This window comes from Corvus moneduloides, chromosome 8 (assembly GCF_009650955.1).
Source record: "Corvus moneduloides isolate bCorMon1 chromosome 8, bCorMon1.pri, whole genome shotgun sequence".
Classification (NCBI taxonomy): domain Eukaryota; kingdom Metazoa; phylum Chordata; class Aves; order Passeriformes; family Corvidae; genus Corvus; species Corvus moneduloides.
Genome location: NC_045483.1, coordinates 6,649,699 through 6,677,347, shown reverse-complemented (window position 1 = coordinate 6,677,347; position 27,649 = coordinate 6,649,699). Strand labels below are relative to the sequence as shown.

Below are 27,649 nucleotides of genomic sequence, written 5' to 3'. Positions count from 1 at the left end.
GCGGGAGCTCAGCGCGGAGCGGGGCCGCCGGAGCGCAGCGCGGAGCGGGGCCGCCGGAGCTCAGCGCGGAGCGGGGCCGCGGGAGCGCTGCTGCCGCCCGGGTCCCCGCCGGTCCCCGCCGCCCCACGGCCTCTGGGTGTCCGCAGCCGGGCCGGAGCATGGCTTGGGGCGAGCTCGGGCTGCTCCGCTGGCTGCGGGAGAGCCGCCAGTCCCGCAAACTCATCCTGCTCATCGTCTTCATCGCCCTGCTGCTGGACAACATGCTGCTCACCGTAGTCGGTAGGTGGAATGGGCTTGGGCTTGTTTCCCTCTCCCGGTTTTTGCCAGGCATGATCTCCGGCGGCAGATGTGCTCCCTGAATGCCCGATTAATGCTCTCAAACCCAACATTTTCAAACACTGATTTATTTGTTTATTTATTTATTTATTTAGCTATTTTAAACCATGAATTATATTCCAGGCATTGCAAACGCGCCGCCGTGGACATCAAAGTCTCGCTTTGTTTCCATGTTAATTGCAGGATAAGAAATGGTATAAAAAGGTCCCAATAACTCTTCTTTTTCTCTTTTTCTTTTTTTTTTTTTCCTTTTCCTACTAAACGCCACTAACACTTCACAGAAGGAGAGATAACAGTATTTTTAGCTCATCATAATTTTTTCTCCTGTGGTCATGCAACTGAAACAACAGGCTAGATAACACTGGAGATGCCTGTTTCCTTGTGATAGCTCCTCTTTCCCCCACATAGGTCTGAAAATGATAGGTTAATAAAAAAACTATCTAACTCACTTTTAAGAAAAGCACTTCCATGGGTTAGTTTAATAAAATAATCCAAGTTTTGATCAAGGTCTAAAATCCAACTTTTAATTACTTCAGTGCCATAGTGTCAAGATTCAGGCATCTACTCAAATAAAACAATTGAATATTTTTCACTGGTAGATTTAGAACTGCTCATATTCAAATGTTTATAAGAATTTAAAGAAAATGTTTCAGAGAAACCAGTGGCTCATGGATGTCCTGGAAATGACTTGGTCTGTGCAGAGCCAGCTCTCAGGTGATGCTGCACTCAGCTTCCGAATCAGACTCCTGAATTTCTTGAAGGGGCTTCATCAAAAGTTGATGCCACAAGGTAGACCTTAGATTAAAAAAAAAATCTATTTTTTGCAAATTGATTTTGGAATTTTTTTACATCAATATAATTCCTTATAAAATTATTAATATTTAATCACTTGTTTAGTAATATGTATGCTAGAAGTCCTAGAAATTATTATAGCTTGCAGCCTTGGGAGGGTGGGCTTTTTCAGGACGAAATGCAGGATGGGAAGGGGTGAGTCTGTCACTTGTGTTAAAAGGAATGAACCTGACATCTGTTTTTACAAACTCTGAAATCCTAATATCTGAGATACATGTTAAAGCAATTAAATTGCAGCTAAGATCCTAAAGCATGTAAAGATGGTTCCTTCTGGGTGATCTTTTCAATGTAAATTTATAAAAAAATGAGATATGCAAATATCAACACATTAGTTCTGATTCCTTGATATAGGACTGTTACATTTTTTCCTTCTTATGGCTGCTACTTATCAATATTTTTGTGGTTTATTTTAGAAATGTGGTTTATTGTATATTTTATATTTTGATTTAATAATCATTCCAATGCTGTTCTCATTAATCATGCTTTCACAGTCTAATAAAAGGTTTTGTGGAGCCATGTGCAACAAAGAGGCTTCAGTCATGGGTTTTGATACTTCTTATATTTTGCTTAATGGTGTCTGTATAGAAAACCTTACAGAATCGTATGAAAACTATCAAAACATAGAGAATAATGTAAATGAACTTTTTGTTTTAAACTGCACTTCCGAGTTATGGGTGTGTTTTTTCCTGTGAACAAACTTCTCTTTCAGTTTTGTTTCTGAATGTGCTCTGTAGGAAAGCCTTGTATTTCCCAACTAATGGCAAAGCAAGCAAGAAAACTTGGTGATTCCATTTACAAACAACCTGATAGTAAGATGCCAATGTATTCTATTTGTTTTTCCAGTGCCAATAATTCCCAGTTACCTTTACAGCATCGAACACGAGAAAAATGCCACAGAAATCCAGACTGCTAAGCCTAACCTCCCCTCAGCAACGATGGACAATTTTCAAAGCATCTTTTCCTACTACGACAATTCCACGATGGAAACGATGGTCACGGGAAACGAATCTGACAAGACACGACCTGGAGAGCTGCACCAGACCCAGACAGAACAAATGGTTGTCAGTGTGACTCCTTCCCCCTCTGACTGCCCCAAGGATGACAAGGAGCTGCTGAATGAAAATGTCCAAGTCGGTCTCTTGTTCGCTTCAAAAGCAACAGTGCAGCTGCTGACCAACCCCTTCATAGGGCCTCTGACAAACAGGTACGGAACTGCTGCTGCACCATCACTTAGGATTTCACACTCATGTTTTAGCCCGCATTAGTATTTGAAACTAATTATTCTTAATTCTCTTTTGGCCCTGGCTTACTGCCTTCTTGCTTTTTCTGGAGCAATATTTTAGTGAAATACATTTGGTAAACACTTGTAAACGTTCACACCCTTTCCAAAATAGCTGCACATCAGCCATCAGTATCATACACTTTTCCTCCAGCTCCTAAGACCTCGGGTTTTTATAGAAACATTTGCTGAAATGGTGTTGAATTGTCTCCCATATAGCTATAGGAGGCCAAAAGACACTGCAATGTAGTATTTACACAGATTGTCAATATTCCTGTGACACCCACATTAGGCAAAGATGATGTTGAAACTGTAGGCAGGGTTCAGGTCCCTTCCTTGCTCTCACTGATGGGATGAGCAGCTCTTGGTCCGATTTGGTGTGTGATGGTTTGGAGCTGTCTGAGGTGAGAACCAGTGGGAAATTTGTGTGGACTTCAGTGAAAAGTGAGCAAGTGTCCAGTTTTGCTGATGCCATGTTCATCACCAAGTTCAGTGCGTCCCACATTTCCAGCAGTACATGATTCAGCCCAGCCTTCTAATTGCTCCCCCTGATTTCTTACAAATATATGATTTCTTGAACCAAATAGGTTTAAATGGGACTTTACAGAAAATTTATTTAATGCAGGGTCAAGCTTATAAACACTGATATAAATGACTTAAAGCCCCTCTCCAAATCCAAGTACTGATGATGTTTACATGAAGATTAAAGAGTATATATAATATCATTTAAATTTTTGATATTAATAATTAATTTGATTTCATTGTTAGCATTTTTGTGTAACTGCTCCCCATAGAAGCAGCTTCAGTCCTCCCAAACACACTATGAGATCAATCTCTGCAGGAAATAAACTCCAAATTGTATTTAGCCCAGTCACTGATCTACATATTTCTTATGTAAGCTGTTTTCATAGAGAAGAATTATTCCTTTCAGAAGATAATATGCAGCAGAAATTTGTACTTGTAGAACACTTTTGTTTAAGCTGTCAATGTCCATCATAGGTGACAATATTTAAAACAACCAATATGCTCCAATGCTAGATATTTCAGATTTTGAAGCCAAAAGTACCTTAGGCTTTAAAGCATATATATGTATATACATACATGTAGACACACACACCCACACAAATATATATGTGTAGCCTGAGGGTTTTATTTCAATCTCATAAAAGATTATCCAGCGGAGGGCTAAGCAGCATTTGGGCTCACAGTGTTATGTATTCAAAACCTGTGCTTGATCTGTGGAACTGACCTAAACACAAAAGCTTTAAATGATTAAGAGAGACAGTTTCATTTCTCTCTCATTTCCCCTTATCACCAATACATATCACCTACACAGATATAAGCACGCCACCACAAAATTACTTTTCCACAAATATTGCTGTAAGCTGAGGAGGAAAAAGGATTTTTCTTACCTGGATTTTCTGTACTGTTTAGTGAGGATATCATGGCTCATCTGCAGGTAAAGTAACATAACATCGAATAATATTTTTATAATAGTTCTTTAGGTGTGTCACTTTTCCTAAGTACCTAAATTATTGCACTATTGATATTTGCTCTTTTTCTGTTAGCATCACCATTTCCAGAGCCTGCCAAGGCAGGAGAAAGGCGTGTGGTCACACCTCTCCCCTGGAGCCAGCTCCTGGGACGTGCGTGATGCATCCCTGGGCTTGGCAATGAGGAGTGAGATGTTCTTGTAGCATCTCCCTTTCCTGTTAGGGGCAGGGTTAGCACCACACCAGTGTGAACTTCAGTGCTGTGAGCTGAGGTTTCCTCCTGGAAACATCCTGCAGGTTTTTGCCCAGGGCAGGGTGTGTGACTGCAGTCACAGGGGCAGGTTTGCTCAGATGGGCAGTGAGTGTGAGGAGGAAAACCAAGGAGCGCGTCATCCCCTCATCCCACATGACAAACTCTTCCCTCATACAGCAGAAGGAGTGCCTTAATGGCAAAGTGGCCCTAAATTAGATTTAGGGTTCACTGATTTTCTTTCATGCATTATTTGTATCTTGGTACCGGTATCTGCCTTTCTTCTGAGAAATGTTTAGTGGGAAAGATCAGTTAACACATTTATCAATTAACTCTAGAAGTTACTGGATACCCTCCCCCTCTTAAACTGACAATTTCTAATAACAATGTATATGATCAGCTAAAATTTGTGATGGTATAAATCAAACAGAAAATATCTGAGTTATGACTAGAAAGGCTCTTCCTTACCACTGATAAGCTGTTTGGTTACTGTTAAGCTTTTTGCCTTTATCATGTCTACAAAATTCCAGCAAAATATCAAAGCTTAAGGAGAAACGGTTTCTTGTTTCAAGATGAGTGTGCACAGTTGGTTGAGATGCCCAGTAGCTTTCTTTTTCAAATAAGTAGCACTTTGTGTACAGTGATCTTTATTTTTCCATCAAATATAGCTGTTCAAGAGTGGTTTAGAATTTTAATCAGGTGCTGGTTTTCACCAGGCACTGGCTTTGAGTGCTTGAGTTTGTACAGCAGCAACAGGATGTTCTGCTCATATGAGTGTGCAAATAATCACTATTTTTTAGGTTTTCTGAAAGTTTTGGAGGCCTGTTTTCCCTTCTTTAATAATTACTGAAGGTGTAGATTTTCATAAATTTCAAAATTGGTTTCATTCAAGGAGTAGGTTCTGAGAAAAACATTCCCTATTTAAAGCCCAGCTCTTTCCATGGAATACCAGACACACCTGGCTCAGAGAACAGGTTTGCAATTCCTGAAACAATACAAGTTCCCTCTGCCCTAACAAAGTCCTAGAAAAGCAAACACTGGTGATGGCTTTGCCATAGGAAGTCAACAGCACACTTCCCACTGTGGCATGGTTTCAGGGCAGAGCTGATAAGATTTTGTGGGTCAGAAGCACATTACGTTTTTCCTGGTAACGAAATTGGTAAGGAACTGCACATAAAGGACAGAATTTGACACAGGGGTCTTGGTGAGAAGGATGCACTGGCACGGGAGGAGTGAAGGCTCTGCCTAAAGCTGTCCAGTGAAGAGAGTGTGCAAAAGGCTGCCCTTTATAACTGGTTTATCCAGCTGTACTGGAACAGGTGCCCAGAGAAGCTGTGGCTGCCCCATCCCTGGAAGTGTTCAAGGCCAGGTCGGATGGAGCTTTGAGCAACCTGGTCCAGTGGAAGGTGTCCCTACACATGGCATGGGGTTGGAAGGAGATGGGGTCTAAATTCCCTTCCAACCCAAACCATTCTGTGATTCTCTGATTTATTCCATTGCTTTTTTCAAACTCTCACCAAGCTCTGTGCACCAGGCTGTGAGCCCAGCTGTGCCAACCCTTCAACCACCAGAGCAGATCAATGCCTCTGCCATGTGTGTCCCCCTCTTTTTTTTATCAGTCTGAAAAAATATGTAGTTTTAACCTCATGCTTATCCATATCAGCCTCAAAAACCATTAAAGAATTGTTAGATACTTTCATCATCATCTTTTTGACACTATCCTGGCTATAGCTTTGAACTCCTTTGCATGAGAGAGAGAACAGCTAGGACCACAATGTGTTCGTGCCCAAGACACACACATAGGAGGAGGCAGAGGAATAAATAACATTTGTAGCTACTTATTTACAGTTCAGTTCCTGTGTGAGCTGTCCTTCCAGGTGTTGGCAGGAGATTGAAGTCATCTGTTCTGCAGGTCACTCTGTCCCTCTGCCTTCCCTGTGCTCCAGCATGCAAGTGGGGAGTGCAGGGACCACATGTCCTGTCCCTGCTGACCCTACATGTTTGCCTTTACCTACACACACATTAAATGGTTCATTGGTTCAAAACCTCCAGGAACATATTCTTCTTGCCATAAATCCTCCCCTGTCTTCACTGCCAGTGAAGGAGAGCCAGAGTGCCAGCCAGGACAGACCTAGCAATGGGTGCTCACAGGGGTGCCATGGAGCTGTGTAACAGCAAGGTTGGAATCAGTGGATTTGCAGCACTGTAATTGATAATTAGGTTCTAATAATCCACAGCTGCTCACCTGGTCAGTGTAAGCTTTATTTGACTGTTGCACAGAACCACCAGTCAGTTGTCTTATTCTGGGGTTATCTTGTTAATGGGTATAAATAATTTCCTGAGAGTCCTACAATGTGGGGCCATTGTGACTGAAATGGAGCTCTTGTGGGCATTCTCCATCAGTGGCAGCCTTTCCCTTCCCTCCTTCAGGTAGTGACTCAGACTTTTTCAGAGATCAAAAATACTTGTAATAAGCACTTTTAGCTGCAAGCAGCCTTGGTGAGACATGCTGGACTCTGCTTTAGAATTGCTTGGAGGATTTTGAAAGGAGTGCCCAAGAAAATTATATGCTTGCCCATAGTAACAAGAAAAAATAAGAGAGAGGCTGTAATATTCTTTGGTGTTGGATACACGCAGAGGAACAAAATGGAGAGGTAACTGTGATGGAGAGTGCCATGTCATGGCTGAGAAGGAGAAAGTCATATTCACTCTTTTCACATGGAAAGAACATGAATGTCCCAGGACCAAGGAACAGAATCACTGAAGGGGCTGTTACAGCTGGGGCCTCTCCTTTTTGTGATTGTTTATGTTGTATGTCTACTGGTTTGGCAAAACCTCCCAGTCTGTGCTCTCTAACAGACCAGAGAATGCAGCTGCAGGTTAGAGATTTGTGGTAGCACAACTGCCAACTCAGAGGTTCAGCAATCCCATGCAGGGACAGCACTCCAGAATTGTGCATCTCCACATTGTGGGAGATGCTCTAGGCAGTATTATCTTTCCAGAGTATTATAAGGACTTCTTTAACTCTCACCCTCTGCTGTGTGTCACTTCCCACCTTGCTGTGTCCCTGTTTGTCCAAGGAAAAGGAAGAATAATATCTGTGACTGCAAAAATTGAGAGCAATGCTCCAACAGGATTTCACTGAGCATTGGAAGTGACTTCCAAAATACTTATTTTCTTCCTGCCTTCAACCACCAGAAACTTCCCAGGCGTAGGAAGCCTATTGGAAGAGTTGAAATCTCCTTTATTTAGTATGATAGCAATGCTCTGTGTTTAACCCATGAATGCTTATGGAAGATCTCATGGCTCATGTCCCTGATGTAACGATGGAAACGTGAACGTGGGAGCCAGTTTGGATGGCATTTCTCTTCATGCAAATAACTGAATATTATTTCAATGTACTTGTAGCAGAAAGAAATTGCTGTCTCATAGGCCCTATGTCAAGTCTATGAATTGCTTGCTTTCTGTACTGAAAGCAGAATTCTCCCCCAGAGTGTCCATCCTAGATACCTCTGGGATGGCCTTGACAGACACAGCCCTACTTTACTTTGCAGTGGGAGAAGGCGTAAGGACATTCACCTTCTGCTTTCATACCCCAGAGAAAGCTGATAATTCCCACCACCAGCAGCATCCGTACCTGCAGTGTTTATTTTTTTGTCTGTACTCCTATCAGTGCTTTCTTTAACTGAAAAACCTCAAAATCAAAGCAATTATGATCAAACTCTCTGTGGCCTGTTCTACCTGGGCCCACTGGGAAGGGAAGTGCTCTCCTCATCTCTGAGGCAGGTAAGAGGTTGGTAAGAGGTAATTTTTTATTTCCTCATGTACACAGAAACACCAGTGGAGACCAGCATCCCACACACACAGCAAGAGAAAGGCTGGCGTAGAAAAATCATTCACTTTAAATAGAGTAGGCAAAAAAAAAATTGCTCTCTTATATGCCATGTATCCAGGTGCTGAGAGATTGAAGTTATTATTAAGAGGAAGTTTGTGATGGGGATTTAATTTGCTTTGGAGATGCTAGTCCAGTAAGTAGCACACGAGTAACCAATCTCTGCTGGATATTTAAAACATCTGCTTACAAATTTCAACTAGAAGAATCTGTGCACTATGTTTCTATCATATTTTAATGCAGTGATGATTTAAGGCAAAATACCACGTGAATGCTCAATTTCTTTCATTCACAAGAATGAGACAAACAAAGAACTTTTGGCTCTGGACTTCAGACGGTTTTCCATTATTGAAGGTTCTTGATTGTATAAAAATATTAAGAAAAAACGAAGCTTAGAATAATTATTTTGGTTTGCCAATGTCATGACTATTATTATTAAAAGTTAAAAGGGTCATTGTAGACCCTTCCATTATTTGATTGACCTCGTTTAACCAATACTGCCCATTTAAATGCACAACACTGTCAAATCATTGGAAGCTGAAATCCTTTGAAAGTGCTCCTCTGAAAAGCATCGTCCATTGTTGAAGAATTTGGCCATTAAATAATGTCCTGGCAAATACATTTAGAGATGCACAATCGTACAAAAAATGAAGCTGTGAACAAAGTGTTCAGGATAGAATATGCACACTGTCTTCAGAGCTACCTAGGTTTTGACTCTAGAGTAGATTTTTAATGGAGTGAAAAACAATATATTGTGATTTTTGTTGTTGTTGTTGTTGTTGAATTTTCAGTTTTAGCCTCTCAAAAAATGTATTTGCTTCCCAGCCAGGAAATTCTTTATTTCCTGGAAACTTGAAAATACTTGGAGCAACCAGGCATTTCTACAGGCTGTTTAGAGTCCTAATGAAGAAAGCTTTGATCAGCTCCATTTCTACTCATAAACACATGGAAAGCAAAAATATTATACTCAGGCACTTTGGGACTCTTCCAGTGCTCCTGAGGCAAAACTCCCAGAAAAGCTGATGACAACATTTTCCAGTAAAAAAGCCATTGGCTTGACCATGTCTCATTATAATCATTGTCTCATGAGGATGGAAACAGATGAGCATTGAAACATGACTGGATATTTCAAAGCTCAGCACACTCAGGCAAATCTTCCCTTGGCATATCTTTGGCAACCTCGTAGAGGCTGCTCAGAGGGGTTTTATTGGGAACAATTAAGACAGAATGAGAACAGGGCAATCAGGGCAATCATGAGAAGGATTTCTTCCAGGGATTTCATATGCAAAGTCTGTTGTGTCAGATGAAAATAAATTTGTAATGTGGACAAATATGGTCATGTGGTCCACAATAAATAGTTCAAAGCCTACCAAGAAACTGTAGGCTGGGTTTGTGGTGTGGTGTGTGAACTCATGTAAGACTAACTCAAAACCTCCATGGGACAACCTCAGAAATCTGAATGTTCTTTTTGTTTTCCAGAATAGGCTACCAGATTCCACTGTTTGCTGGCTTCTGCATCATGTTTGTTTCAACAATCAGTAAGTGTCCACATCTCATCTGGTCTGGCCTAGGGACAACTTTTAAATAAATGGTCCATAATAATTATCACGAGGAATTCTTCTTGTTGATATAAGGGGACTGATTTCCAAGGAAAATTTAAGGGAGCGTGCCACATGTTGATGGTGATACTGATGAGATTGAACAAGTGCTCTCTTAGGAATGTGTTCTAATCACAGCCCTCCATCCCACCTCAGTGGGCTTCTTCCTTAGCTGAATCTTTCAGGTCTTTGTGATCTGGAGCAGTGCTCAGACAATTTTAAATAGATAGCCATGGGAGAGCTGTCTTGCAAGGCCCTGAACAAATAGATATCATGGGGGCTTATCAGAAAGATCATGAGGCTGCAGTGGCTCATGAGTAGAATATGAGTCAACAGGATCACAACGTTGCTAAACATCGCTGTGGGATGTGCAAACAGGAGCACAGCCTGCAAGTCAGCTGAGATAATTTGCCTGCTCTAATGGCATTGATAAGACTTCAGCTGCTGTTTTATGTTTGGTTTTGGCCTGACATTTAAAGCTGTGGTCCAGACAGAAAGAGCACAGAGAGCATCAAGGGTCATTAGAAGCCTGTGAGGATCACTGGAAGAACTGTTTTTGCCTCGGAAGGCAGATGTAAGATATATTAGAGCCTAAGACAAAAAAGGACGGGGACAAACAGTTTTCCATGTCCACTGTACATAAAAGAAAGAATAATGACAGGTTTCCCAGAAGAAATGTGGGTGTCCCATCCCTGGAAGTCCTCAAGGCCAGGTTGGGCATGGCTTGGAGCAACCTGGGATAGTGGAAGGTGTCCCTGCCCGTGGCAGGGGATTGGAGCCATGGTGATCTTTATGGTCTCTTCCAACCCAAAACATTCTATGATTCTATGATCTTAAAACTGTATGCTCAAGGGGACTGAATGCTACTAGAGATGATGACCTGGTCTTAGAGCCACTGACAACTCTGCGTTTTAGGAACATGTTAGATAAATTCTGGTTGGGATGTAGCCAAGAATAGTGAGCCTAATTCATGGCAAAGAAGAGAAATACTGATTTGCTGAAATCCTTTTTTCCTTTATTTGTCTTGATTTTTCTCTGTCCACATAGTGGGGATTTCTATAAGACCTGTTGAAAAGCCCAAGAGGCACAACCCCACTGGGCAGGTGGGAGCAGTGCACGTGGATCCCATGTTTAATTGCTGCACAACAGCTTCTAGCAGCTATAACCTGGCCAGCAAAATTCCTTAAGTGGTCAACAGATGGGAGCTGATAAAAAGCCTTAAAATCTCATTGTAGATTTAATGACATCTACAACGACATGGGCTCTACAAGCACAGATGTGGTTGGGTTTCTGGGACACTCCTGTTTTCCAGTGTTGTGGGTGGGGAATTCAGCCAGGCTGAGTGCAGCATCCAGGGAGTGGCTGGGGGTGAAGCCTGGGCTTAAATCTCTAGGGGAAAGAAAGAGTGGCACGTTCTCTGGTGCAGTGTCTCTGCTTTTGGGAGGAGCAGGAACTTCCTGCAGGTTTTGAATAGGTGGATCTGGCTTCCCTGCACCTTCAGCCAGCTGTGCTGCACACATCTGGCACGGGGCTGGCAGCGCCTGGGAAAAGCTCTCTCCACCCACTCATTATTGGAGGAAACATTGGTGAGTGTGTTTTGCATCCTGCTTTCCCCAAGTGCCTGGAGCTCCAGACTGGGCAGCCTCAAACAAAGCAGTATGGAGAGGTGAGGCTGGAAAGAAAAAGTCTTATTACTCCTCCTGTGTGCAGCTGAATCAGAGCAGATGTAATCAAATCCTAAGTAATTAGTTAAAACTGCTTGGGATCTTGCATTCTGTGTTAGCTGGAGGCCTAGACACCTGAGAGCAATTCAACACTGACACATCTAAATGCAATAAGAGAAAATAATGCAGTTAGTATTGAAAGTGGCACAAGTCACTGTAAACACTTGACTAAATTGTAGGAAGTTTTTGTGATAGTTTCAAGAAATCTAGCTTCTTAATCTAGTTAGACTTAACCAAATTAAAAAAATTGCCTCTGTTTTTTTTTTTTTTTCCTGTAGTGTTTGCCTTCTCTGGAAGCTATGCACTACTATTTATTGCCAGGTCCCTTCAAGGAGTGGGTTCCTCCTGCTCTTCGGTGGCAGGTAAGAGAAGAGGTGATAGAGGAAAGTGCAAATCACTTTCAGTCATTTTTTGGATTGAATTTTGTCAGCACATTCAATTATTTATACAAAAATATTCAATTAAATCAATTTCTTTTTTTTTTTTTTTTTCTGTTCCTTTCATATAAAGTAGCTCAAAAGCAAATGTCTTTTAAGACTTCCTTGGTATTTGGGTTGCAGTAGAGGTAAGAGCACTAAATGAACTGCACTCTCCCTGGGATTTCTGCACCTGTGTCTTCAACATTTTAAATTCATTTTTAGCCATTTTAAAGGTCACTGGGAACTTAGGTTGGTACTTATTGCAGTTAGAACTGCAGCTCTGTCTGTTACAGAAAGTTCTGTTATGAAACATTGTTTTCAAGGGCTTACCATGCTGGCTGCCAGTTTGGCCTCAGTATATCTTTCCAATGAAACTGTCTCATTTTTAAATGAGTAGGTAAAATGGAGTATGGGTTTTCAGCCCAAATTATTTGAGCATTCTTGACTGGAATTGAGGCTGGAGATAATATGTTTTGTTCATGCTGAATATTTCAATCTTGGGAAACTTTCCTGCAATAGCAGGAACTGCCATCAGTTAAGGTTACAAGTCCAGCTTTCCCAAGGGAACACATTCCAGAATCAAACGTATTGTTCAGCTTTAACTCAGTCCCTGTGCAAGGGTGCATCTTGAGCTACTGGCTCTTAGATGAGCACATGACTTTATTTTTTTCTCAGCCAATGTACACAAAAGAGCAGAAAAGGCCAAGGGACCATCTAGTCCATCCCCTTCCTGAAGGCAGGATCAACTTAGTATCTGTCATTCCTCATGCACACTTGACAGGCATGACCTCAGAAGCCTCCAGAACTGCCCTCAGCATCCAGCTCTGTGCTTAAGTACCTTTATGGTCAGGAAGTTTTTTTCCTGATGTCTCATCTAAAGGCTCCTTACTGCCATGTGAACTTATTTCTGCTTCCCATCCTTCAGAGAACACAAAGAACATTTTCCTTTCTTTATCTTTCTGGCTCTTTTTCATATTGCAAGACTGTTATCACCTCTCACATCAGTTTCCTCCCCTCTGGTTTTAAATTGGAAGTCCTGCAGTGGCCCCTCACAGGTATTATTCCAAGCCCTTGCTCACCCTCGTTGCCATTCTCTGCATGGTCTCCAGGCACCCCCAGCTTTCTCCCTGTGCTGCACCAGAACCAGACACAGCTCTGGGAAGCAGCTCTGACTCCTTACAGGGGCCACCAGCAGTGAGAGTCACACCGTGTATCTCACAGGCAAAGGGGATTTTTGTGTACTATTGCTGCCAATCATTTCCTCCCCTGCATTTGTGTGTGCAGTCATTCCTACCTATGTGTAAAACCTTGTGTTATCTTCTTTGCATTGCCCTCTCCTTCTTGTTTTCCAGAATATTTCCCCAAGTCCCACATTCATTGTGAATTCTAATGCAGGTCTCTAACAGCTCTCCGTCTGTTCATGTAGACAATTTGATGTCATCCACTCTTTTCAATAAACATGGTAATCCACACAGGACCTCTGCTCTTTTGATGCACATGATGGATGGTATTTACTTAATGATCAACCATACAATGTATTGTTTTCCTTTTCTGTGTAGCTGTGGACCTTATTTGCTGAGTCCTGCGTGAATCTCGATTTGAAAACAGAATGATTAATTTCTATAAGGACTCTTCTGCAGCATTTACGTCTACAGAGTCTGAGTGCTCCACAAAAAGACAAGCAAATTAGGCTTCATGTCTCCCTTTGTGTAATGAAGTTTCATAATCAAGTGCAGAAATAAGGCATGTGAAGATAAAGGTCAAAAGAATCCTTTAATTTTGGATGCTGGACTTGAAATACTCATTTACAAAGTAATCAGCTCTGCATAATACCTCCTGCCCAGAGCACTGACCACAACTGGAGCTAAGTGGTCACCAGACCTTTGTGCACTCCAAGTATAAACAAACAATGGTGAATACTTGTCAAAAGCTTTGTTTCTGCTCATTGAACAGCATCGTCGTAAAGCTCTGTGACAAAGAGATGCATAAAGAATCTAACAAATAAGGGCATCACTAAATTACCTGACTGACACTGCACAATAGAAAATGGTCTTGGAGACCATGGGCATTGACAAAACCATTTGTGCTTGGAAGTTAGTTCAATGGGGAGGGACTATATATATATATGTGTGTGTATATATATATACACCCACAGAGAGAAATACTTGGTCATTTCTGTATAACGTTTAGTAGCTGTGGCAAATGATGACCACAAACTGTAGCACACAGATGCCTATTTTTGTGCTGAAATTTTTCTTTTCTTTCTCTCCTTTTGTTTCTTTTTTTTTTTTTCTTTTTAACTGTAGGGATGGGTTTGCTTGCCACTGTGTACACGGATGATGAGGAGAGAGGCAACGCAATGGGAATTGCACTTGGAGGCCTGGCTATGGGAGTATTAGGTCAGTGAGTTGGAGGCTCTGCTGGCAAAAGAAACTATCCCCCAGCTGTGTTCTTGGGACCTCTGAAAGCAGCAGAAGGGTCTCACTGGGTCTAATGGTATTGTGCAGTCTCCAGACTGGATTCATGGTGCATGTTAAAAACAGCTTTTCCCACAGCAGACGTTCCCTATGTGGATACACGTGTCAGGCAGTACTATCTGAGATGCTTGGGTTTTGTTTACACTGCTGAGTGTTTTGGGGAATGAAGAACATGGTTATTGCCATGATCAACAATCTTTTTTGGGATTTTTAAACTGGATTTTTGGTCGCTCTGTGCCAGTAGCTGGATGTCTGAATGCTTGCAGGTGGGTTGTTCAGAGTCAGAGGCTTCACAGCTGTGTCCTTTCCTTTCCCTGGCAGTGGGCCCACCTTTTGGGAGCATCATGTATGAGTTTGTGGGCAAGAGTTCTCCTTTCCTGGTGCTGGCAGCGCTGGCTCTGTTCGATGGAGGTCAGTAGATACCCTGTGTCAGTATCTCCCTGAAGCACATCCTTTTCCTATCCCTGCCATCCCTCCTCCTTCCTGGAGGAGTGTTACAGCATTGATTTCTTTTCACAGCTGTTCAGTTACTTGTCCTGCAGCCCTCCAGAACTCAGGCAGAAGTGAGTATTAAGGTAAAACACTGTAGGCAATGGGTGCTACTTTGCCTTTCCTAATCCCAAGGTTTTGTTTCGCAGAGTCAGAAGGGGACACCTATACTGATGCTTTTGAAGGACCCGTATATCATTATTGCAGCAGGTACCAGACCTTTTTTTTCTTCTTTAAACCAGCCATTGGTGTCATTTCTGGCTTCCTGGAATGCCTTGGGCTGAGCTGCTTTAACAGTGTCATCATTTGCTGGTTTACTTTACATAAAGATCTAAGATTGTGTTGGTAATACAGGATGAATATACCAGTAGGAGCACAATAGGCAGAAAGCTTGAAATAAATGTGTCTTTCCAACTGAGAGGCCACTAATGACTTGCAGGTGCCTGCTGAGGCAGTGAGATGTGGCCAGGAAACTTCCTGTGAGGCAAGTGGCTTGGGCCAAGGCTTTCAGAGTGAGGGATTCCCAGCACATCACAGGCAGGCACAGGGAGTAACACTGAACTTCATTTCTGTTTGAAGAGGGAGTTAGTTTGGTCTCTTGAGCATGGGTTGTATTTCAGAAAAGGTTTGGGTTGAATGGTCTGTGGTTTTATTTGTGTCATTTGTCTAATGAGCCTTTCTGTCTCACGAGAAATTTGCCTTTTTGCATTGCACATTGTTGAATGCTTACTCTGAAGTCTGTAATTAAGCCCAGACCTTTCTAATGTTGATAAAATACCTGGAAACAGATAATTATTTTCACAGTTCTCTTTCTTCATCCTAACTTGCTTGTCCAACAGAGCAATTCCTCCAGGCATTTCTTGAAGTTTCTTGCTGATCTTAGGGAATTACCATAACCTTAACTTTGTGACTTGGTCGAGCTGTGACTTAAATTATACAATCCCTTTTGCCTGAGAAATTCTTGGAGCATTAAAAGACCAGTGAGTAAAAGCATTTGAGAGAATAGAATAACAAAGACTGCACTTGTCATAAGAGATCAAATTTGTCATTCAGCTGATTCAATAACTTCTCTTACAGCAGCTAAAGCATATAAAGTAAGAGAAAGTCTCTCCCATGGATTATCAATGGGATTAAGGAGGACACCTGGGGTCTCTGCCTCCCAGGACAGAGGCTGCCCAGTGCTTTGACTGTACAGACAATGCTGATGTTCTCTAACCTCAGCCTCTTGTCCTGCTTTATTTCACTTGCAGACCAGATTTGGTTTTGTCAGAGCTGAATGCCAAATACTCTGGTTTGTGTCAGAGGTGATGCTTCGTAGTCTGTGCCACCAGTAATCACCAACCCAGGCAGAAGAAATGTTCCTGACATGTTTTGTCACTGCTGGGGGGAGCTCAGGGAGTGAAATCAGTGTCATCCTTGCAGCCAGACCTCACTGGCAGGGATTACAGGAAAGTCAGGTGCCACTGCCTGACAAGGTTGCATGGGCAGAGTTTAGTTAGTTTAAATGATCAGATTCCAAAACCAGAGCTGAGACAGATATCACCATGAGCACACAGGTCCTTGAGTGTGACAGCTTTTCACTGAGTGCCTGCTCTTTCACAGGAAAATGCCAGTGATGTCTGTGGCACTCTGCTGAAAGCTGAGGGGGTTCTTGGCTGTGGAGATGGGATTCAGCTGGAAGGCTGCAATTTCACACCTTCCAGCACAGGACATTTAATCTAATTCAAGGAAGAAAAGATGTAGAATTCATGCCCTTGATACATGGCCCTTTAAAGAAAGGTCAGCTCCAGGCAAGACTGAGGAAAAAACCTTTGTTTTCTTTTGGGGAAGCTTTGCTGAGGTAGCAGGGTCTTGGACTTTGCCCCGAGATTGCAGAGTACCAGCTCAGGCTCTCACTTTTTTCTTGGGGCACACTTCATAGATCTGAAGCACCTTTATCACCATATCCCTGAGTACCTTGGTAAGCTCTGGTGATGCTTCCTGGCCTCAGGAGAAATAGGTGCCACAAACATGTGCAAGCACACCTCTTTCTCATTCCTTTGTGAGGTTTGCTCCGAGTAGAATAAAACCTTTGCTATTTAAGCCATCTCTGTTAGAATGGTCCTGCTTCCTCTGGCTGCACTTTGTGCAACCTGAAATGTTTTTTCCAGCATCAAGGAAGCTGTTTGAGCATGGCTGATTTTGGCTTGGAAGAGGGCAGCCCCAAGGAGTTTAACTGGGGCTCCTTACAGACACACTCTGGGAGCTTGCACCCGAGTGGAAAGGTTGGCTTTTGTCTTTAGGGCAAAGCAGGGCTGAACTGTTGCTCCTTGCCCCGGGAAGGGAGTGAGCCAGCTAACCAGCAAGCTCATTTTAGGAATTGCAGATACACAGTCTAATATATTCTGACAGGTTTGAGCAAAGAGTGACATCAGTGCTCATTTGGTTTTGAACCTTATGATGAGGAACTTGTTCCGAGAGAAATAATGTTTCTCTGACCTCAGAAAAAATCTGTTTTTCTTTCTAAAAAAAAGTAAAGTTTGTATAGTAAATGGCTGGAAGAGTCTAGAATATTTTCCTACATTTCAGAGATTGTAAATATTTGAAAGAAAGATGGGAACACAAGTTTGAGGTTGTCACTTCCAGCAGTGACTTCCAAAAGCCATTTCATAAGGGATTAGCAGAAGGGACATGTCTTGTTGCCCTGCATTAAGCTTTGAGGGCCTGAGGGTCTTTTGAGTAAGCATGAAAGGCATCTTGAATCCACAGAAATACCATGGGGTTTCATAATCCCTGCACTAGAGCTGAAGTGCACTACTGAGGAGAGATGAACACGACACAAACCCACTGGAGCCTGGATCTGCAGGCAGTGGTGTAGGGCAGAGCTGAGCTGGCAGGCAAGACTGAATCAGCACTTCCACCACTCGTTACCCTTTGTGTCTGGGTTATTAAAGGCCCAGGAATTCAAAAGAGATTCGTAAGCATTTGAAATTCATAGGGCTGGGCAAGCTCAAAGCCAAACCCACGTTTGCTGCACAGGCTCGCTGGCTGCTGACTATGGGACCTTGACAGAAAATTCCCATTTTTGGGGGACAGACTTCCCTGTGGTTGTATCTGGGTATTTTTACAATCAAGACCTCCACATCCCATCACGTGATATAGGCATGATCTCTCAGATGACAGAGGCATAGGGTCAGAGCCTGAGCCTCTTACACAACAGGGCTCTGGAATTGCCCCAGGAGACCAGGTAAAGACCAAGTGATTGTGGTTTCAGCTAATCATTTGTACAACAGACCTCATGAACTTTCCAAATGTCATCAAGCTCACTGCAAACTTTCACATTATGAAATAGCTTAACCTTTATTGTAGAATTTCTAGGAGAATAGAAACGTATAAAAAGTTAGTGTTCAGTGATTTTACATAGTGTTCTATTTAATCACCATCTGAAAAATAGGGCTGTAAAAAGTGCAATATTTTATATAAAAGCATCTATTCTTTGCATGGTGTTTTGTTTATAGTCAAAAGAAATAATTACTGCTATTTTTGACCCCTTCCCTTCTTTCTTTAAGGATCAATCTGTTTTGCAAACATGGCTATTGCTATGCTTGAACCGGCTTTACCCATTTGGATGATGGAGACCATGTGCTCAAAAAAATGGCAGCTTGGTAAAGTACAGTATATTGTCTGCATCTCTATATTTTGTCTTTTGAATGTCTGAGTTCTGGTCCTGTTAAAGATTATTTGCTTTGGGGAGGGTAATTTTTTTTTTTTTTTTTACAATCTTTAAAGTGTCAGTGTTAAAGCTGAACAATTACAAACACTGGTGTGTAAGAAAAATAGAGAGTGGGGTGATGTTATTGCAATAGAAGCTCCTGTAATGGGCTGCACTCACATTTCAAGGAAAAATAGTTGCAGGCAGCCTTGGGACTGGGGTTGATCCAGCTCCATTGGGAATCCCAACACTGCTTTGGCAGTGAGTGTTGGCCAGGGTAGCTGCGAGGTGCCTGTGGAGCTGCAGAGCCAGCCCTGCAGAGCAAAACCCTTTGTTTGGTTTTTTTTTCCCTATTGGGAGTCCCTCCTCAGTTCCTAGTTTGAATTGCCCTGAGCAGGCAGGCAGAGAAATCTGCAGCAGGTGCACTGTGCTGGGTACAAAACGTGTTTGTGGCAGCACAGCCTCCTTCCAGGCTGATCCTGGTAACATGTGGTAGAAACATGGACTTTTGCTTAAAACGTGGCCACAAGGGTGTGAGGAGCACTTTCCCTTGGATTTGGTATATTTGACATCCATTTAGTGGTTACTTAATCATCCCTTTCAACAGAAAGCAGTGGGGAGCCCCAGCTTGGACCTCTTTACGACTTTTAACAGGGACACAGTCTTGGGAAACCAAGTGCACAGGCAAACAGGGCACATGCCCCATGAATCCATTTACACCAGAGAGTAAAGCTGGGGCAGTTACTTCCTCTTTGAGGTGAACAAGAGCAGGGAAAAAACCACCAGAAAGTGGGTTAAATTCTAGTGAGTGACAAACCATGTGTGAGAGGTTGATGTGAAACTTCTTAAGTGGGGGATGCCCAGCCTTCATCTCCCTCCTTGATGAATTTAATGATGTGTCCTGTGCTGTGATCTTTCATGAGGGTATTTTTAAAATCAGTGTATGGCATTTGAAAGAAAAAGAGAAATCCCTGACAAAAACGATGTTCTGCTGATATTCCTACTCTCTGTTAATGTAGGTGTCCCTACACCCTATAGAAAGCACAAACCTTAGTTCCAATTAGTGCAGTTGAGATCTAAGGTGGCCACAGACGCAGTTCTTAAAGTGCTGCTGGACCTGACAATAACCTCTAGCCTGTAATACAGCAAAGTGAACACGCAAACATAGGTACTTTGAGCCTCAAAAAGGAAAAATAAATATTGCTTATCTATCTCCCTCACTAGTTTCATATTACTGGTGCAATAGAAATGAGATTCACAAATCTCTTCATTGAACAGAGGTTACTCGAAGAAAAATACCCATTTTAAATTAAGACTAATTTAACCCCTTAATGATATAAGTAATTGACTCCATTTCCCTTTGTCTGATTTGACAGCATTAATTAAAATTTTTAAGCCTCTTAAATTGTACCTTGAACTGCAGGGTTTTAAGCAAATTCTTATCTCATGCAATTGGAAATGCAGCTGTTTGAAGCATGATCTGAAGAAGGTACGAAGAACCTTGATGTGACCAATGAGTATTAATGTGCATAAAACCTCTTTAGAAAATTATGGTTCTGCTTCAGAATACCACAGCTTACAGACCAACCTGTGCAAGTCTTATTTTACAGGATTTGCAGTATTATTTCTCTTTTCCAGCTGCCAAGGTCTGCTCTGTGTGACCATTTGGTATAACCAGACAGCTCCAAGCAGTGTTGAAGTAGCTGTGGTTACACAGGTGAAAATTAAGTCTTTCCCCAGCATCACCACTGTAACCCACAAGGTTTTTAATCACAGGATATTGCTGTGCTAAAAATTACCTCTTGATTTTTTTCTTATGAATATATCAGAGAGATGGGAAGGAAGATGGATAGGCAGGAAATGAGAAAATCTGTGTTGCCCTGGTGAAAGATGAGGAGCATATACATGTGAAGGCAACGTCATGTACCCTGATGTCATGGCTGCTTTCCACATCTCTGCCTGCGTCCTGCCCTGGGACTTCTGTGTAAGGGGAGGATGAATCCTCCAGTACAGACTTTAATAATTGGCTTTTAAACCAGAGATGTCACATACAATGGCATCTACTCCTGATAAGGCCACTGCTGTGGCAACCTCAAGGATAGAAAAACATTTGCTGGTGCCAAAAATGAGCTTTTGCAAGTGGAGGTAGGGGATGAGAGAGTCAGAAAGAATTTACTCAGGTGTCCTCATCTGCAAGTTATTACAGGTAGTTTTTTTAAATTTATTTAAACCAATACATAATTTAAAAAAAAAATTAAAAATATGGCTAAATTGTTTCATTACAATTTTTAAAGGCTTTTTACCCTTTCATTATTGATATATGCTTGACTTCAGTCTCGATTTGACCAAGGGCCATATCATGGCATTACAAACTTGCCTGTAACAGGAAGCTTCATGGAATTCCCAGGTTTAGAGGGGGACTGTCTCTTGCAAAGCCACAGCAGCTCTGCTGTCCCCTCCTGCAGGGGGGAATCACCCACCCCTGAGCATCCTGGGCTGGCTGCATGTGCTGAGCATATGCTCCATAAGCCCTGAAGCTGCAGGAGAGTTGCTTTCCTTGATCTATCCCAAAGCTTACTGTAGTTAGAGATAAACTTTTTGCTCTTTGTTGTTCTGTCCCCTCTCCCAGACCAGTTCTTGTAGCTGATGCTGAAAAACTCTTTTCAAAGGCATCACGTTGCTCCTGCATTTCACAGATGATGTCTTTAGATTTCATGGGAAGCAACAAACCGGATATTTGATTCTTTGGGCTCTATTAGATGTGTCTAGATCAAAATTGCAGTGTCTGGGATTTATTAGTTTCTTCTAACACTTCACTAAAGTCCTTGCTGATAAAACGTCTCGTTTGTATTTTTCAGGCGTTGCTTTTCTTCCAGCTAGCATCTCTTATCTCATTGGGACGAATCTTTTTGGGATACTTGCGCACAAAATTGGAAGGTATGGTTAATTTAAAAATACTAATGATCTTCCAGTCTCTCTGTGTACCATTTCCAGTGTTTCCCAGGGCAGTTTATTGATAGTGGAAATCATTAAAGTTTGTTCTATTGCAGCAAAATTGCTTCTTTTTGAACACATTGCTACTTCTGCTGTTTAACTCAGCACTTCAGACATGGCTTTGAAACACTCAGGATCAGCTCTAATATCTCATTATCACCCATCTCTGAGTGATGTTTCTTCTTTAATAGGTGGCTTTGTGCTTTGCTTGGGATGCTAATCGTGGGAATAAGTATTTTATGTGTAAGTAGACAATCATGCATCTTTTAAATCATGTGAATGTTTGTGTGCTCATCTTCAAATATGCCCTTTTCCAGTGAGATTTTTATGACATGTTATTAAGCAATGCGTAGTTAATAGGTTCCAGATCAGAGTTTTGAGTGCTTTCCAATTTCAGTGCTTCAATTATTTTTAGAAATGATGATTCTGAAAGGAGGATGCTCCTCTGTTGAGCTGTCACTCAGCAGTTTGTTCTTGCTGATAATAGTAACTGTGTCAGTGGTTTAATGGCACAGTTGTCTGAAATGACAACTCAGAACAAGGATCAAGCTCTCAGATACGGGCCATAACTGCTTGGAGAATTTATCTCAGAAAAAGAAACTAACCTCATTAGTATGTGCAGTGTGACATAATTAACTGCCTGAAATTTCCTTTATAGGTACCATTTGCTAAAAACATTTATGGGCTCATAGCACCAACTTTTGGAGTTGGATTTGCCATAGGTAAGAAAATTTCCAATGAGTTCTCACAATCTGTTGTTTATGTAAAAATGATTTGATATGAAGTTACATGGAAAATCAGTTTTGTTGCCGTTCTGATCTAACAGTGGTGAAGACTCAGCTGTGGCCCATACAGGCAGGCAGAGCAAAAAGGATTAAAGGACAGTGCTCAGGGTGTTTGAACCAGGCTGCCTTAGACAAGCTGGACCCCCAAGCCCAGAATTGCTCCATCAACCTAACAGATCTTTCAACCTGTCCATGAATGTAAATGTTGCTTTCAGAAATGAAGCCATGCACTGCCCCAAACCCAGAGTCTGCAGTTTCCCTGCAGTGGAAAAAGATTTATATAGATATTTCCACAGAAAAAAAAAGGCTTAACACTTTTGTACATAAAGAGGAATTCCCAAGCCCACACACGTGCACTCCTCAAGTAACATGTGTGACCCTTCCTTATGCTGGGCCATGCAGGCTGCAGTGGGGACCCTGCCTTGGTTTTCACTGCTCAGCAAATGTTCTGGGGCATCTTCACACACGAGGGATGTGTAGTGAGGAAAGATGTCACAGGCACAACTACAGATCCCAAGTATCTCAGCAGTTTTGCGAGCTGTCTGTGCTGTTCCTTGCCAGAAATGAGGGTGTGTATCAAGAGACATGATAAAAACACTGTAAGTAATTTTGAGGGACTGGGGGCTAATGCTGTCTTTAGACCTTCAGTATATGTTAAGTTCACACCAGATAACTATCCCCTAGTTACTTGGCTGGTAATGTGAGGTGGGAGCTTTGCACAGACAGTTGCTGGATGGTGTGGATACACTCTAAGCTTGCATCTCTCCTGCCCTCTGGCAGGTGTCACATGTACACCTGTATACATGCCCACACATGACCCCAGACACAGCAAAGACCATAAAAAGCAAAGATAATACAGACTATTTTTACACAAATCTTTTGCTTAGCTATGAATAAGCATCCTTTTAGCTGCTTTTGCATCCCTTCTTAGCACATAGTTCACCAAGATGTTAAAAGTAGGGGGGAAAAAAGAGCAGCATTTTCCTGAAATATGTTTTGCTCCCTCACGAGCAGGAATGGTGGACTCCTCCATGATGCCAATCATGGGCTACCTGGTGGATCTGCGCCACGTGTCAGTCTATGGCAGTGTGTATGCAATAGCTGACGTTGCCTTTTGCATGGGTTTTGCCATAGGTAAGTCCAGCCCTTCCCTGCCTGGAAAGCACAGTTAAGAAAAGGGAATCTGCTGCAACGCCGGGTGTGAATCCCAGCAGCACTTGCAGATTATATGAGAAGGGGTTCTTATTTTCTGCAAGAAACCAAAGCAGAGGGAATTGTTTGGCATCTGTTCCCCTCTGCAGCAATGTTGTGCTCACTTCATTAGCTGTAAGAGGCTTGGAGGTGTCTGAAGGCACTGAACACAAACAGGATATGCCTAGGAAAGAGGCTTCGGAACATTTAAAATGAACACCACAGCTGTGTTCCAAGAGTCTGTGAGGGGAGTAACTCCCCACTGACCCCCTGCCTCCTTGAGTGCATGACACAGATACCTTTAGGAACATCTCTAATCTCCTCAAGGAATGTGGGGTATGGAGCTAGGAAAGTTTTGTCATATAATTACAAACATGTCTTTACGTTCCTCAAACCCATTTATAAGACGGGGGTTTGTATATAAAATTAGCCTCGTTTAAAGTGACTGCTGAAAATTTTGTGTCTGAGCAATCTCCAGAAAAGGGTTTTTATCTGTACAAGGTCCCTCTGCTGGTGGTGCCATTGCCAAGGCCATTGGATTCCCATGGCTCATGACAATTATAGGAATTGTGGATATCCTCTTTGCTCCCCTGTGCTTTTTCCTTCGAAGTCCACCTGCCAAAGAGGAGAAAATGGTAAGAGTAACTTGGTTTCTTTTTTTTCTTTTGGGTTCTTCAGTGAAACAAATGGTAACTTATATTTGCATCTTTGCCTCTCATTTCCTCAAAATGGGACCAGCACAGTGTATTTCACCCTCAGGCATTAACTTTGGAATGAACTCCCCCTTCTTTTTATGTCCAAGATGTATAAAGGCAAACTCTTTAGCAGTTAGATGTTACAAAGTCACAAATGTGATTTTTAGTAAACAGGGTCCTGCAGACATCCCTCAGCAACAGCCTATGCTGTGGTGGAGTCAGTAAAGAATGCATTTCTGTTTTCCTTGAAGAGCCAGAACTGTATTGGCCAATTGACCAAATTATTCCTTGGTGTGCCTAAACCTGTTTTTTTCCCATGGTCCTCTACAGTATATTTTGCATCATCTTTTTTCCTCCTTCTCCTTCCTCCATGCAGTTCACTTGCCCCTACAAAGCAATGGCTTCTCTTGTCCAATCCGTACCACAGGGTTTTGGGTTTTTTTAATATAAATTTGCCAAAGACTTAATGCTCTAGAGCACTCAGGGTTCCCCAGCCACTGTAGGGTGTGTAAGAACAGTGTTACAGGCTGTAGGTTTAGCCCACCCAGCACTCCATCCTTGCTCTTCCTGAGCAAGGCTGCCCTGGGCCCAAAATGTAGGTGCTGGTTGTTCATTTGGGTGAAAAGAAACTGATCTTGCATGGTCATGGTCTTATTCTGCAGTGGCACATGTCTGCAAGGTAAGGATAGCACCTGCTGCTTGCGCTGCTCACTTCGTAGTGGCAGGAGCACAGAAGGTGGAAAATTGAATCTTGCTGAAATAATGGTGCATGTGAGGCCAGAGACCTTCTGTTTTGCTAATATTTGGACTGCAGAATCCCAGAGATCCCAGTTAATCCCTTGTCATGACCTTTGCTGACTGCACTGGTTTAGTTTGTTTTGGTTTCCATATATTAAATAAGGCTGAGGAACAGAAAGAAAAAAAAAAGTAAATCAGCTGCTGTTTCCTGGCAATATAAGATTTACCAGGTGCTTCCCTGGTCCCTGACAGAGTTTCATTTGTACCATCACAATCCCTGAAGGGACAGGATCTCTCCCCATGGCTCCAACACCTTCCAGCATCTGCCACCTCTAACATACCTTTAAATGCAAAATAGCTCCTGTTCCCAAAGTGGCTTATGGCAGTAAAATGATGGACCTATTCTTTCAGGTTGGAGAGTCAAAAGGAGGGCTCCAAAATTGTGGTCTTTGCACAGTTAATTAACCCCCTTAATCACCATGAAGAACACTACACGATGGCTCCAAAACTCCTTGGGAAAATTCAACCCAGAGAATTTAGTACTTCATCTGGCCCTTAGCATGATTACCACTTTCAGCTTGCCGTGGGGGGCAAGGCACAGTAGTGGGACTGCCCCTCTTGGCATTACCCTCAGTTATGCTGTTCTGGATCTCCATGGAAAGAGGGAACAAAAGCAGTAAAAGAGAACTGGCTGGAAGCAGTAGGACTGCTCTTGACCATACATCCAGTTTTTAATAAATGGAGATTAAATATGGGAGGGGTAAACTACTGTATCTGGAGAGCAGGTGAATGTATTTCAATAATACATGGGCTGAAATACTGGAAAGAGAAATTTTCTAGAGATGTCTTTAGGGCCAAGATCCCACCTCACAGACCTGTGGACTCAATTTACCCTAACTGCAATCAGTTTGGGCTCTACCTCAAGGGAGGAGAGGTGAATCCCTGAGTGGTGCATGCAGCATGCTGGCTGTGTGGTGGATCAGCCCCAGACTCAGCTGGATGTTAAGCAGAAATACTCTCACTCTGTTTTCTTCCAGGCAATACTCATGGATCACAACTGTCCTGTGAAAACAAAAATGTACACCCAGAACAACATCCAGTCCTACCCCATAGGTGAAGAAGAGGAGGAATATGAAAGTGATGAATAACACAAAAGCCATATAACGTATTTAGATGTACAAAATGCTGTGGTTCATGTGAAACATCTCATCCAGAAATAGGTTTTAGTTGTACTGTACATTTAATAGTGAAATGGTCAGAAAAACCAAAGGTACATTATTTATTGCCCGTGACTGTAGAGCAGACTGCAAACCGCCTTACGGGGGGGGGGAAGAGCTTTTACAGACCATTTGTATAGTGTTACTCTTTGTGTATTTAATTTTATTGAATATTACACTCTATTTTTTATTAAATGTGTAGTATAAATCTGTATAAAATGTGAGTTTTAACTATTCGGTTCTTAAAGTCACCTCCTTGACAGTATTTCATATTTTATTTGGTGTCATAAGTTACTGTCAAAAGCTCGAGTCTTTCTTATTTAATTGGAAATTAAAAAAAGCAACCATCAAAGAAAACCTATCCAATTTGCATCCTTTTAAGTGGCACCCTTGTAGGTACATTGAAACGAGCTGGAATTCAGAGTCTGGACAGCACTATCGCTTTTTTCATCAACTTCAGGTCATAATAATACAACTTCTCTGCCAGTTGAAAGAGTGAGCGCTCTCTGAACCACCAATGTTGAGGAAAACAGGTTGTTAAACAGCTGAGTGTATTGCTATTATTGGTATTTAAGAAAGTTTCAATCAAGCAGTTGTGCAACATGAAGCCCCCCAGACACACACCACCAGGTAAACAAGTTGGTATGAATATGCATCGTTCCTTTCTCTTGGCAGGGAATGTAACAGCATGAGGATAATTTTTGTATTTTTATCATTTGGATCTCTTAACATATCTCAACCTTATTTTAGTTGCATTATCAGTGACTGGCTAAGAAAAGCTGCAGTGTTACAGTATTTAGTCTTAGCATGTACTGAAAGTGAGCTGCTAACTGGAGCAGCTCAAACAACTCTTTTACATGCATTTACATACACATCTAAAAATACATTTATTTTTTTAAATGAGTTCAAATATACTCTTTAAAAAATGGAAGAACCAGCCAGTTCGTGACCAAGCTCTCTTAACATGTGGGGACACAGTCCACTACAGGTGAAGTACTGTATTAGGCAATCCTGATCTACACTGAGACAAAACAAGACTTGGAAAGAAAGTGTTTTAAAAACAGTCCCAATGTCCTTCTCAACCATGCTGTATCATTTCATTTGTAAAATGAAAATCTTTATGTGCCTTCTCTCATGTAATTGCAGATGTTTTATGTACTACAGCATAGATACTATGTTTACATATAGTTTTGTAAAGCGTATATACTATGGTCAAAAAATATCAAAAATATAGTGGATCAAGTATTGCTCTGTCAATAATTACACATTGAGAACGTATCAAAATAAAGTTACCTGACAGAAGTTCATGATCTATTGTAATAAAGTGAAAAAAAAGAATTAAAAAAGAATGAAGCTCCCTCATGATTTGCCTTCTACTTTACCAACGTGGAGCAAGCTGTCAGGTGTCTCAGCTGGTGGGAAAGCACTTCTCAGAGCTGCTTCAGAACCAACATTCTGTCATCTGCTGAATACTTCACTGGCACCAAGTAAGTAACAACTGTGCAGATCAGTGACTATTTACATTAGGT

The 27,649-nt window shown here is 41.9% G+C and overlaps 1 protein-coding gene across 2 annotated transcripts; it reads left to right on the top strand.

Moving 5' to 3' along the window:
• Positions 1–56: 56 nt before the first annotated feature.
• Positions 57–27,482, top strand: SLC18A2 (solute carrier family 18 member A2). 2 transcript variants are annotated; one of them, XM_032116056.1, is made up of 15 exons: positions 57–279; positions 2,032–2,392; positions 9,582–9,640; positions 11,703–11,786; positions 14,150–14,242; positions 14,642–14,731; positions 14,840–14,883; positions 14,959–15,019; positions 18,358–18,453; positions 21,359–21,437; positions 21,686–21,737; positions 22,153–22,216; positions 23,294–23,413; positions 23,972–24,105; positions 25,941–26,051. In XM_032116056.1, the coding sequence occupies exons 1-15, from the start codon at positions 159–161 to the stop codon at positions 26,049–26,051; spliced, it is 1,569 nt and encodes a 522-aa protein (XP_031971947.1). In that variant the 5' UTR covers positions 57–158. The 2 variants fall into 2 exon arrangements, with proteins under 2 accessions (XP_031971947.1, XP_031971946.1); XM_032116055.1 differs by lacking the exon at positions 57–279 and adding an exon at positions 950–1,125 and having other exon boundaries at positions 25,941–27,482.
• Positions 27,483–27,649: the final 167 nt, after the last annotated feature.

What these genes read in the sequence shown, in the direction of transcription:
- SLC18A2 (XM_032116055.1), top strand. Translation starts at nt 981, where the DNA reads ATGTTTCAGAGAAACCAGTGGCTCATGGATGTCCTGGAAATGACTTGG. An exon ending in CATGTTTGTTTCAACAATCA is followed by an intron (nt 9,641 to 11,702) that starts GTAAGTGTCCAC and finishes TTTTTCCTGTAG; the next exon opens with TGTTTGCCTTCTCTGGAAGC. An exon ending in CCTGGCTATGGGAGTATTAG is followed by an intron (nt 14,243 to 14,641) that starts GTCAGTGAGTTG and finishes TTTCCCTGGCAG; the next exon opens with TGGGCCCACCTTTTGGGAGC.